At 43.4% G+C, this 14,098-nt stretch overlaps 1 protein-coding gene across 2 annotated transcripts in view; it reads right to left on the reverse strand.

Moving 5' to 3' along the window:
- LOC129186055 (glutamate receptor-interacting protein 2-like) overlaps nucleotides 1–13,756 on the reverse strand; it is a 168,728-nt gene extending 154,972 nt beyond the window's left edge. For both annotated transcript variants that reach the window (XM_054783882.1, XM_054783881.1), the window contains exon 1: nucleotides 13,528–13,756. In XM_054783882.1, coding sequence (XP_054639857.1) covers nucleotides 13,528–13,588 — 61 coding nt within the window. In that variant the 5' untranslated portion in view covers nucleotides 13,589–13,756. The remainder of the gene's footprint in view (nucleotides 1–13,527) is intronic.
- Nucleotides 13,757–14,098: the final 342 nt, after the last annotated feature.

The raw sequence follows: 14,098 nt of genomic DNA on the forward strand, positions 1-14,098 counted from the left end.
TTTTGCCTCATAAGTCTATATTTATACTGGTACATGCTTGACCAGCAGAGGGCACTGTGACACTGCTAATGGGACCAACAGATATAGGAAGATGAGGAAGAGGAGAGAGGAAGGCTAAGAGTTCTATGATACAACGGACAGAGCGTGTGATTAAAGTTTATGAAGAGTTAATAGGCCTGCTTAATTCTACACCACCCACAGAACACTACCTCTTTTAGAAGAGTCTAACCACGACGACCATTTGTCCTTTTTTTCAATATCTCCTCCTCCACTACCAACGACGTATGCTCGGCCACTCCTCTTCAAAGGTAAATAACATTTATCATTACGTATTATTATATCATTTTTATTATTGTTTTTTCATTAATTATCCTCGTTTAATATTACTACTACATCCAAACTCATATTTACATAAATACACATATACTGCATATGTATACACGTACATGTAGTACCTATATCATTGGTAATATTACCTTTTCCCCTACTTAAGAACAATTCGACTTAAGAACGGTCGTCTGGAACTAATTGTGTTCGTAAGTTGGGGACTTAGTGTATTTCATAATGCATTTTATTCCCGGTGAGCATATCTCACATGTATCTCACTTATCTCGCTTATTAGCCATTAGAGCGAGGAAGGACCGCTGGCATGGCAGCATGCAGAGTATGAATGTGCAAGTTAACACTGATTATTATACTAACTATACCCTACTAGCCTTTTCATTTCGCAACACTCAATGTTGTACAACTTTGACATATTAACACTTATCCGTTTAAAAAATAAATCAACTTTTTTTTTTCATGTTATATTTTCATGAAATATGTTCCAAAAACATGCAAGTTAGGTTAATTGGCGACTCTAAATTGTCCGTAGGTATGAATGTGAGCGTGAATGGTTGTTTGTCTATTTGTGCCCTGCGATTGGCTGGCGACCAGTCCAGGGTGTACCCCGCCTCTCGCTCGAAGTCACCTGGGATACCTCCGCAACCCCACTGAGGAAAAGCGGCATAGAAAATGGATGGATGGATGGATGGATGTTCACATGTTGCAGTTCGTTGTGACCGCTATTTCTCATTCTTTTCTTGTCCAATTTGTTCCTTGTTATAATAAAACAAGTGTTTTATTGCAGGTGTTTGATGCTTCAGAGTGCTTATTCCTCCAGCAAATATTGTACTGAACACTAACGGGCTGAGTACTCACACAAGGGCTGCTGTGGCATTTACATCTGCTAACATTGGCCTAATTAGTAATATTTCATATTGCATTTTATTCCTGATGCTCGACTCACAAAGTGAGCATATCTCGCGTATTCCCTTGACTGAAAATCTATCACGCTTATATATGGATAATATCATCAGGGAATGCTCTTTTTTTCATTTTTTCAGGGAATTTTTCCAACATTTTGTCCCCTCAGGAACCTCGTAGGTTCTCAACAAATGGTGACGCCATCTCCAAACTAGTTAAACAGTGAAACAGTGGCACTTTCAAAGCCGATTTTAAGATGAAAGCCCGGGCATAACCTGATCTTGGCCAGGTTAAGACTTTAGCCTAAGTTACCATGGTGATAGAGCTGCTTTAAAAGACAGCAACCTTCGCTGAACACGCAAGTCCGGCTTTCCACTCAACACAGCTCGCTAACCCGCTAGAGATCCCGATACGCCTTCACAGTATAAGCATACTAGCAAAATAACACCGTAACGCCACACAACCAACCCACGTGAGTCAATAACTTCCTGTTCTGTTGTTAAACCGGATTTAGGAAAATTACATAATGTGGTCCATTTCTTATGACACAAACCAAAAAGCATGGTTTCACACAGAGTTTTGCATCGTGGGCAGTTATGCAAATTAGATGCTATTGCCCCACCCTCGAAGAACAAAGAACTGAAAAACTAAACTCTTCCTATCACCCCAGCCAACATTAGCGTCTCCAAGCTAAAAAGTCTCAGCTCATAACAAGCAATCATCTTTGGCCATTTAGGGCAGCATAGAAATGATAAGGTACAGTAGCACCACAGGCGCAAATAATCAAAGACCCAGACAAGTGTGGACAATGTGATCTAGCACGGGTGGGGGTGGGGGTGGGGGGGCGCAGAGGATGTAGCATAAGATCGCTTTAAAACTGCGGCGGCGATGCATTGGAGCATGAGGAAATTTCAATTTGAGACGCGCCGAGGAGCAACGACGAAGACAAATGACGGGCCGGCCGATGTAGGAAGAAGAGGGAGCAGAGGTGGAGGAGGAGGAGGAGAAGTCATGATGGTGGGAGTCAAGACAAGAACGTAGTTAGGTCACTTAACCATGTGACCCTGCAGTCAATAATACATCCCGGAAAAGGTATCAGTCATCACTTGTTAGTAACGAGGAACATCTTTTAAGGCTGCTGACAAACAAAAGCCAAGCAACCCTAAGATGGAGAGAAGAGGGAACAAACACGGTAGAACTTTTGATATGGACGGGCGCTTTCCAAAATTTGTCTGTGTGGGTCATACACTGACAAAAAAAAAAAAAAAAAAATCTCATTCCAGGACTCATAAATCTCTTTCCCGCAGGGGATGGGCCTAATCTGTGTTTGGAGGAGGAAAAAGCACATACCTCTGCAAAAAAGTGCCGTGTAGCACAGCAAATAGAAGCAGAGATTTAGTGCGACCCGACTCGCTTGTGTGGACCACGAGGCTCCGTCACACGTGGTCCTCACACCCCCTAAAAAAAGCAATCAGACCTTGAAGGACTTAAATCAAGACGGAGGCACAAACAGTCAGAGTGACATGAAAGGCAGGGGCGCTATATAGTAATCACTCGCCACTTCACTCGACCATGTTTTCTCAAAAATATATTCATTAATAAACCATGCTGTTTTGTGGGTGAATGCCGTCTATTATTACTAAAAACATATGCATATTTAAGCAAATGTTACCTATGTTTTTGCCGAAATGAATAATTTTCAAGCATACAAATGGCTAAATGAAGTGAAATACAAATATAAGGCATTCAGAAGACTTACAACGATATGTAGTATTCTACACTGGTCCCTAGGTGTCAGTAATGTTACTGTAATGTTGGGTGAGACACACAAGCACCAGACTTGATTGACGGAACAACAGGCTTTTATTGCAGGTGTGAATTATCTCACTACAGGCACAATAATCCCTACCGCGGGCTACTGTTGCAGCCGTAGCCCACGCCAAGCTCAAACTTAACAGTCCTCTCCACCCCTCATTCTGCTCCCTGATGGAACACATTTATAGCACACACAAGCTTCAGTCTTATTTATGTCTTATATGTTTTATTTTCTGTGTTATGTCTACTATTCTGGGTAATAGGAGTGTAAAGGGGTTGTTATTTCATGTCTAGAGGGGCTTTGTAACGTTGAAAACCATATTTAGAAGAAAACAGGTTTTCTATGCTCTACCAAAATATCCCATTTATAAATAAGGAATCCTATTTGGGGGAAATTGGCTGATCACAGTTGGGTCTGGAACCAATTAACTGTGATGAATGATGGATTACTGTACAGCAGGGGTGTCAAACTTTCCAGAAAGGGCCGCAGAGGGAAAAATGAAAGGATGCAACTTTACCACTTTGATGCAGATATGATGAGAATTTATATATACTTCAAGGAAAAACTGTATCTCAGCTTTGTCGTATAGGTGAAAATATTGTTAGTATCAACTTCAGTCCCAACTTTTCACATTTTTGGTGTTAAATTTATGAAATTAAATTTAAATTTTCCAATTATTTAAATTTTCCTCTCAAATAATCTTCGTAAATTTTGTTCTTGTAATATTACGAATCACGCGGCTGCAGCTCCGATCGGCTGCCTCAACAATGGAGGCACGGAACAGAACCCATTCGGACTCGATATCCTCGTCCTCCCCGAGGATGCAGGCGAAGCTCTGCCGGAGGTGAGAGCTGAAGACTCGACGAACAGGAGACTCTGCCAAACGTTCCCAGCACACCCTCACTACACGTTTGGGTCTCCCAGGTCTGTCCGGCATCCTCCCCCGCCATCTAATCCAACTCATCACCAGGTGGTGATCAGTTGACAGCTCAGCCCCTCTCCTCACCCGCGTGTCCAGAACATGCGGACGCAGGTCTGATGATAGGACTACAAAGTCGATCATAGACCTGCCTAGGGTGTCCTGGTGCCATGTGCACTTGTGGACATCCTGATGTTCGAACATGGTTTTTGTGATGTACAAACTGTGGTTCGCACAGAAGTCCAACAACAACACACCGCACGGGTTCAGATCGAGGAGGCCGTTCCTCCCAATCACGCCCCTCCAGGTCACACTGTCATTGCCCACATGGGCGTTGAAGTCTTCAGCAAAATGACAGAGTCACCAGTTGAGGTGCTCCCCAGAACCCCTCTGATGGACTCCAAGAAGACTGGGTACTCTGAACTGCCGTTTGGCGCGTACGCACAAACGACAGTCAGGACCCTTTCCCCAACCCGAAGGCGTAGGGAAATGACCCTCTTGTTAACCGAGGATGACTCCAACACAACACAGTATATCTAGTCGGAATGTCTCAACCTCTCTCACAAGTTCGGGCTCCTTCCCCGCCAGAGAAGTGACGTTCTATGTCCCAAGAACCAGATTTGGCCGCCAAAGACCAGGTCGCCTAGGCGCCCGCCCTCAACCGGCACCCAAAGCACAATGCACCGGACCCTTATGCTTGCCCCCGCAGGTGGTGGGTCTACGGGGGGGGAGATCCCGTGTGGCTTGTTCGGTCTGAGCCCGGGTGAGAGCCCAACCACCAGGCGCTTGCCTGCGAGCCCCTCCCCTAGGCCTGGCTCTAGGGTGAGGCCGCAGTATCCCACGTCCCAGGCGAGGTGCGGTCCCTCCTCATGTGTTTGTTCATAAAGGTCTTCTGGAATGGAAAGGAATGGAATATTTTGACTTTATTCCAATAAAACTTATACTTTTTTTCCCACTCTAATTTTGTTTTGTTTGTTTTTCCATAATATTACAACTTAAAAAAAAAATCTTAAATATTTCAACTTTGTGCGACTAAAATGAGTAAAACAAAATATTTTTCCTCATAATATTACAGACTTTATTATTAACAACTGCTGATTTTTCCATTTTTGCCGTTGTTTTTTGTGTGTTTTTTGTGGGTCAATAATAAAACAGCCTCGGGTTACAAATGACCCCCCGGGGCCGCACTTTGGACACCCCTGCTGTCCAGCGACTATGTGATAGCCATGCTACATCACAATGTCTTTGTAACCAAAAATGTATTTGTTGCCCCCCATTTGTCTGAATGTACGCTTGCGTGTGCATGCACATGTATTCTTTAAAATCAATAGTGCTCTTGATTCGTTATTATCTATGTGTCAATATGGGAGGCAGCAGTGCTTCTAAAAATGAAAAGATGATGCTAATTGGGAGCGATATCAGTGAGACGTGTCGACACACAAGTAAACAAAGTCAAACAAATCACAAAGGCGAGAAGAAAGCAAGAGTCGTGAATGAAAATTAAACGCACAGAAAAGCAACATTTTTCATATTGAAGCTGGAAAAATGTGATGAGGAGGTGAAGAAGGGATGAAGGACGCCGAGCGGAAAGCAAAGAAGGAAATGGAAACACGGAAGAGGAGGAGGAGGAGGGAAGACTGTTTGTTGTTTCTGCCGCATGACTCATCGTCAGATCCAATTATGACTGAAGCGGCGTTCCCGCTTTCGCCCACTGCTAACCCACGGCTACATGCCTTCTTCACGCATCCTGCACACACACACACACACACACACACACACACACACTGCAAGCATTGGGAGGACATCCTGTGAGACTCTAAAGGCCAAGGTAACAAATCCAGCTCAGAGGAGAAGCCTGTTACATTATACACAAGCACACACACACACACACCAGATTTGAACATCACTTTGTTAAGATTGGACACAACAACAGCGTATAGCGTGACATTCATAGTGATGTTACTGTACAAGGTGCAAGATGTACTGAAGGTCAACTCGACCGCGAGCTTGTATGCATCAACACAAGACTACAGTGGGCAGTCGTTGTAATTTCATTTGAACAACATTCAGATAGGTAATCCTACACTTTGCAATATTCCGTTAGGGTACACATGAGCACTCATGCTCTGTTTGTGCCAACACTGATGCATACTGTAGTGTGAGTCATATTGGCATGCACTGCCACATGCATTGTTAGTATTGAGAGCATATGATGATTTAACACCATGCTTTCCAACTCCAAGCTGTATAAAGTTCAATACTCACTGGACGGAAGCAAATTTTTGTCTCCTGAAAGGAGGGCGTGGCCTGCAGAGGTTAGCACACTTGCTGAGTCTCAAATGGCGTACTTCCGTGCATTCACCTTGAGACTTACGGCAAAATGCAGTGCACTGTCAGTACCCGCACACTGCACTTAAAAGGGTCGAATTGGTGAGTGTGCAGTGATGGAATAATTCCCCCCTTTTGGGGGGGGGCTCAACCCCCAAAACCATTGCTTGATTGATGACGTGGATACAGCACAACCTGGTCGTTTCTTGAAGTAACTTTTAATGTTAATGATTTTGTATTTTGTGGTGAATGGTTGTTTGTCTATATGTGCCCTGCGATTGGCTGGCGACCAGTCCAGGGTGTACCTTGCCTGTCGCCCGAAGTCAGCTGGGATAGGCTCCAGCGTACCCCCGCTACCCTAAAGAGGAGAAGCGGCATAGAAAATGGATGGATGGATGTCCTTCAGGTGTTCTGTGTATTTTATATGTCATGGGGTGATCCAAATGTTGGCGATAACGCTCCGTCGAGCGATTGCAATCAGCTTTAAAAAGGAGACAAGAAGAAGATGCGTAAATATTGCGATTGTTATTTCTGATTTTCTGGTTTCTGGTTTCTGGTAACGACCGTAATGGATTTGGGACAGCACTACACTGTCAGAATCCGCATACTCCAGAACTAAGAACAGTGGAAGAAAAGTAGAACCTGTTTTTCCAATCCAATTAAACCATTCCAGGCACCTAACAAAATGAACCAAAAATACATTTTATAGAAAGTAATTATAGTTTTACATGCAGGAAAAAAACGAGGAATGGATGGAACTTTGATTGGGCATTCCATTTTGTAGAACGATAACAGTGCAGGGCAAACGGACTAGTTTGCTACGTGCAGTATACAAGTATTACCATAAGTGAGACAGTGTACCAAAGCCGAGGAAACATTTTCGACTGGCCAAGAGGAACACTAAGACCCTTTTTTCCTGACCAGGAGTGGGACATTAGGGTCAACCTCGACAGGCAATTTGGTTCCCCACAGAGATCGCCACCACATCTCTCCGCCATGACATTGCTGTTTGGTCCACCAACGCAAGGGCAGTGCACCTCATCCAACTGACAATTCCACAGGATGAAGGGATTGAGGCTGCCTTCGAGCGCAAGAAGGCCAAGTAACCGAGTTGGCTGCCGAGTGCCGGGAGGCTGGCTGGAAGACCACCAGCTACCCAGTCGAGGCGGGATGTCGAGGCTTTGTGGGGCTGTCAACCACACGGCTCTTGAGGGATACATGAGTGGCTGGAGGGAAGCTGAAGAAAGTAGTGAAAGAACTGTAGAAGGAGGCAGAAAAGAGCAGCTTTTGGCTCTGCTTGAGGAGGAAGGACAGGTGCTTGAGGAATACAACTAACCCCAACAACAGCTGCAGGGGGACACACCTATTAGCTACACGGAGTGACAGGGAGACCTCCATGTCACTGCTCCACCACCAGAAGACATTCCTAGATTAAAGGGACAAGATGTTGAGGAATGGTGGTTCCTGGCTGATGACCCTGCAGCTGACCCATGGGCGTCGGAGGAGGTGAAATTCCACCCACCTGTACGTCTTACCTGTATGTACAAGTGAGACAGTGTACCAAAACCGGGGCAAAATTTTCAACAAAAAAAGAACCGTCTAGGACATGGCTTGCTCACAAGCGTCCTAGATTGTCTTTGGCGTCTTGTTTCCATACTTCGTCTCCACGTACTCCTGTGGCTGTACCAACCGTCACACCTGTCCAGCTTTTTTTTTTAGTGTTTTATGTCTTCAGGCGCTATACTTCATTTGGGTTCCTATCTCACACCAAAACATAACAGTGCTGGTGGAAGTACAGTATTCCATTTGAGACCCAGCAGAATATCAAGGTATGCACATATATTAGGCAGCTTCTGTTCCTCCGGCAAAATTTGATTGATTCTGAAAAGTCAAACATTGGAACAAGTCTTTCAAAGGGATGCAAACAGAGTGGCGAGAAACCCACAAAAAAAAAAAAAAAACGAGGCAAATGAAGTGTCAGAGATTGGAGAAGAATCAAAGCTGAAGCTCGCAGGAAGCCATTATGGTAAAATTTTGCTTTCTCATTTCGTTGCATGATAACAGGTACACGTTGGCTGTGTCTCAAATGGAATATCTCCATCAGTGCACTTCAATGAGTATACTGTGCACACTATTAGCTCCTGACTATGGGAATTGTGACAGTATAGTGCTGTTCCAAATGCATTACTGTCATTTCGCACTTAGCGTTATTGACAATCGCTTACTCGCTTCTTCTGTTCACTACTTTCCACTGCTACGAGTTGCTCCTCAGCTGCCATTATTGTTCTATTCCAAGACTGAGATGTAAGTCGAGTTTTAGCGTACGCTGTACACAGAAAACATGAAGGACATAAAATACAGCAATAAAAACACTAAATACAAGAATTAAATTAAACAGTACGTTACTTCAAGAACCCACTAAGTTGTACTGTATCCGTATCATCAATCAATCAATGGTTTTGGGGGTTGAGCGACCCCCAGAAGGGGAGAATTTGATGGTTGAATGACTCAGTATTGACAAAGAGAGTGTCTTGCAAACTAGGCTACAAAACTAGATAAGATGTAACTAAACACATACACAGTCAGTATACACTCAAAGCTCAGCAATGTGCTGTTAATGGAGGACTGGTATTACACGTTATTGTTATCGTGCGTATGAATGTTCGAGGATGTTCTGTTGGGAAGATCTCTGATGATCCACGTTGGAGCCTCGTGTAAACGAATATACTGTAGAATGAACTGGGATCGGGATTATCAGAAGATGTTGTACTGTACCCATGTCATCAATCGATCAATGGTTTTGGGGGTTGAGGGACCCCCAAAATGTTACAATCCTTCCGTATTGAATAACAGAGGGTCTTGTGAGGGTGGGAAGTGTCCAGCACTGCGCACTCACCATTTTTGAGTGCAGCATGCAGTTACTGGCAGTGTACGGAGTAAGTGTAAATATGCCATTCTCTCTATACATGATGTCATGTGGTCTCGCTTCATTCGGGCATGTCACTTTACCCACAACAAAGGTCTCTCTCTCGCTTTTTCTTTGTATCTCTTACACACACACACGCACACACACACACACACACACACACATTAATTAGCGATAAGCGCTAAGTCTTATTAAAAGGCAATCACAGCCTTGCCATTTGTCACACTCTCACATATAAACATGATTTGATCCTTGAGCGTCGTGATTTATAGATAGAAACAAAATTTGCTGTGTTTCTTCTCCTTCACAGCCTCGTTTCTTTATCTCCTCCCCCCTACCCTCTTCCTCTCAGCCCCACCTTGCAAATCACACAGGCCGTTATATTGTTTGCGCCCTTAAATGATCCGCCCGCCGTCTGCATGATGATTGAAGGCTCACGGAAGAGACTGTCTCTTCACCACAAACATACGCGCACACTCTGCATAATCCATCAACACGGGAATGAGATGTTTTGATCAAACGCTTACATGGCGGCGAGGAAGCTACTTGTAAATGCATTACACAGATTGCACGCAAACACGCCCTGTAGGGGTCACCCAGTCATCTCCACCTTTAGTTTCATTTCCCTCTTGATGTGTCTATCAAACCCTCTCAGAAAATGACTTTGATCATCCCGGTTAAGCGTCCAGTAAAGACCAAGAACACCTTGACTGATGTTGCCTGTCACCGCTGAGCACTATATGATCAGCTAATGTGTGTGTCTCTAATTACGTACATCGTCAAATCAGCATCTGTTTGGATTTTTCATTATATATTTATTGGCCACCTGTCGACAGAATGATTTTTATTCCATCAATTTTATTAACAATTATATTATTTATCCATTCAGTTGCCACTTAACAGCACTGCTGCACAATTTGGATAATCTGTCTAATCCTTGTGTTGTATACTGTATAGGTACTGAATAGTGTTATGCACGCCACCGCGAGCAGGTGGCGCACGATAAACGTGTTGCTGACTAAAGCGCACAGGAATAAAGTGTAACAACCTAACAAGCCGGTCAATTGTGTTCATGGCAACAGATGAACACTGTTTAAAATGTAAACAAATGAAAAGAATAAACTACATGTTGAATGTTTGTATTGTTGTGGTCGTCATTGTATACAGAGATGGTTAGGCGCTAACTTAGCTGCTTTAGCTAAAAGGCTAATCATTTTCATTGCACACAAATGTTAAAGGAATGTACCATTTCCACACAGGTTGTGTTTGTGCTCATGAAATGTAGCGGTTTGAATTTGCAGTAGAACCTGTTGGACCACATTCGGTGTAACAGGCTAAAGTTTATTAGCGTCAATTCATGACAGTCGACGGTACTTCCGGTTTGACACAGCGGCGGCAAATGCCCTTTCAAAATAAAAGTTAGACTTGTCGTCAATAATAAATGAGACGAGGTTAGTGTTTATGTATGTGTTTGATTGCAATGCGTATGTGTATTAGTATATGTTCTTTGTTTAAATGACATAATTTAAAATTTAATTCTATATGTTTAGAATAATTGAAGAATGTAATGGTGTTAAGGTACAGTGTTCCCTCGCTCTATCGCCGTTCACCTTTTGCGGATTCACTGTTTCACTGAATTTTTTTTAGTGCTTCTTTTTTTTTTTAATTACAGCGCGTCCGAACCTGGCCCTTTAAGAAAAGTTGCATTGTGGGTAGTTAAGTGTCTATCTCTTCCCTCTGTCGTCTGTCTGCACCACCTATTGTTTTCTGCAGCCTGATTGGATGTAGACCATTGTCAATCAATGTCCTTTGCGATAGATTGCTTGCTTGCTAGCTTGTCAATGAATATTCGGTTCGTCTGCAGCAAAATGTTTTAACAAGGATACAAAAACGATTCAGTACAGTGACTTAATAATTACTTTTTTGAGAGTGTTTAAACAAGAGAGAAAATGTTATTGCCTGTCCGAGAAAAGTATATAAAGTGTATGTTGAGGGGTTTTACAGCCTTAAAACATACATAATAATAGGGAAAAATTAAGTTGGCTACTTCGCGGATTTCACTTATTGTGGGCTGTTTTGGGAAACCTATCCCCCGCAGCAGTTTATACAATCCGTTTTTTTATTTCTACTCTTGTCAACAAATGAACCACCTTAGAAAATACTGGCAATAAAGTTATTGTACCTGAATACGTTTATATTTAATTACCATACATGTCGAATGTGCTCTATCTCACAAGCTTGTGAGGCGCCAGCAGAAGTCCAAGTGATGCAGGCAGGAGGTCAGCGCCAAGTGGAAGGGCAGCCAAGGGAACTTAATTAAGCAGCGCACCATGGTAATGATTTGCTGTATTTTTCATCAGCAGTTTGCAGTGAAGCGACACCTATTAAACAGGAGGATCTCGGTCCAGTTTATGGGCTCCGGCTGCAATTCATGCGGCCATAAGGCAGTAATCAGTAGGACAGCCGCGTCACAGTGGAGCCAGAACACAACACAAATTCACAAGCTGATGTTCTGTTTGGGAACAAGTCAAAACACTGACCAGCAGCACACTGAACCACAAATATCTCATGACAATGAAGTTCTCATTCAAGTGGGCTTTTCTCATCAAATGGTGTAGGTGGCTTTTCCACACCTGCCAACATGTAAGCATTTTTTGTACACGTTTGCACCCATTTTCACTCTTGAATACGCTTGTACACGTCACTGCTTTCCAGGTTTGCATATTGTTGCATTTGCTGGTTTCAGTTTCGAGGTCAAAGTCTGCTTCTAGCATGCGCACCTCCAAAAAAATACTCGAGCTGCGGCGCAGCGGACTGTTAAGACTGTGATTGGTCAGCCCTTTAATGTAACATAATTTCCTGTGTGTAAACGACTTGTTCAGAGGGCGGACAACCCGCCTCCACGAACGTCTTCTCCTCAGATTTCATTTCAGCATTTGCAATAAAAATGACTGTTGTACTGCATTGTTTATTTCCTGCTGCAAAAACACTCCTCTCTTTAATTACCATTGTTTTGCTTGCTAAGAAGACGCGAACAAGCTAAATAGTTGACGAGAGTTGATGTCACGTCACGCACCCAAAAGCAGGGGTGTCCAAAGTGCGGCTCAGGGGCCATTTGTGTCTCGTCTGTCATTTGCCCGGAGCATTGTAGAAATAAAATTAAACGAAAAACAGGAATAGTGGGAAAAATAGAGAAAAAGTCTTATGTAATGAGAAAAAGCTGAAATGTTAATTTCAATAAACAATAATAAAACAAAGGTTTGTCCTTAAATATTATCACTTTTTTTTTTTTACAAAAAACTAAAATATAACTGTGCCCACCCTCATCCTTTGATTTTTGTAGTAATAAATATTATCAAAAAATAACAAAACAATAAATATAACAATATATAAATAGTAGTAAAAGAACAACAAAATATAAAACTAAAATACAAACACGTTACTATACATATACTGTATATACATATTTAAACATATACGTTTTTAAAAATTATTTATAAATATGTATATATGTATATATATGTATATATATATTATATGTTATATATATATATATAAATAATTTAAAAAAACCTTTTACAACACACTTGCACTAGTATAAACCTCCTCCTCCTCCAAAGTGCCCACGTGCTCATTAATAAGGAAGCAACAAGGCACCCTGCAATCATTTAATCACATGACATCAGTGTCAGAGTCTGGTGTGACGTGTAAAATACTTTTCTAACAACAACAGTTGCTTTCAACACAACGGGTCGTGTTATAGTGACATGTGCGTCCCTTATTGTGGAATTACCTTCCACACAGGTGGTGTCCCGCCTCTGTTATGGCTCTGAAAATACCCTGGTCAACTTTGTCTCACCATTACGTGGCAGTGCAGTTTATGCAGAACAGCACCATGGGGGGGGGAAGCAGAGCCAGTTGAGCAAACAAACATCAGCTGCATCTATTGACGCCACAACAATAAACAAACGCATTTTATTTTGTTGAGAATCACATCTGTCTCGCGCCACGCAGTTTACGCAGGCACATGCGAGCACACACGCTGGTCGTCGTCAATCTGCTTCACTCACACGCGCACACGCACACCTGTCAGCGTCAATAGCCTCGCGGCGAGCAAACCCGCGGTGACACGCGCGAGTATACTCACACTCGTGCAAGGGGAGGCTGGGGGGGAGGACTCTCACCCGCGCACACGCACTTATTCCAGACACCCCGGAAAAGTCCAAGCACACTCACGTGAAGCCAAGGGAGCACGCGCTCGTGTACGCGCGCCATTAGTTGTGGGCTTCCTACCTTCCTCTTCCTCGTGCAGCCGCTGCAGGCAGAAAGTCAGGTTCCTCCGCCACGCCGGCATGATAACAGGAGGAGGAGGAGGAGGAGATGGGCAGGATGAAGATGGGGGCAGTAGGTCCTGTGCACGGGTGAAGGAGAACCAAAACACTGTCTGTGTCTTCTCTCAGTGTGTGGATGAGGATGCTCCTGTGAGGAACGGATGATGGTCGCCTAGACCCACTGGACCGCTGCAGCACCGACCTCCCCCCCTCCTCCACCACCTCTCCCTCCCTCTCTCTCTTTCTGCCAATGTCTCTCTCTATTTCTATGTGTCCCTCTCTGTCCTGTATCTCTCTAACTTCACTATCGTCCCCATAGGAAAGAATGTAAACAGAAATCATCTGTTCCAGGGTCAAAGTGCGGCCGTCATAAACCCTTTATTTAAACGTACAGGCAATGCTTTAAGACACATTAACAGTAAAAAGGCCATGCTGCGTCTCACATGGAATACTTACATCAGTGCACTTTTATACTGTGTACGGAAGAGTGCTGTCCCAAATCCAAAAGGATCGCGATATTCACCTGCCGCTTC

The sequence above is a fragment of the Dunckerocampus dactyliophorus genome, chromosome 8, assembly GCF_027744805.1.
Source record: "Dunckerocampus dactyliophorus isolate RoL2022-P2 chromosome 8, RoL_Ddac_1.1, whole genome shotgun sequence".
Taxonomy (NCBI): domain Eukaryota; kingdom Metazoa; phylum Chordata; class Actinopteri; order Syngnathiformes; family Syngnathidae; genus Dunckerocampus; species Dunckerocampus dactyliophorus.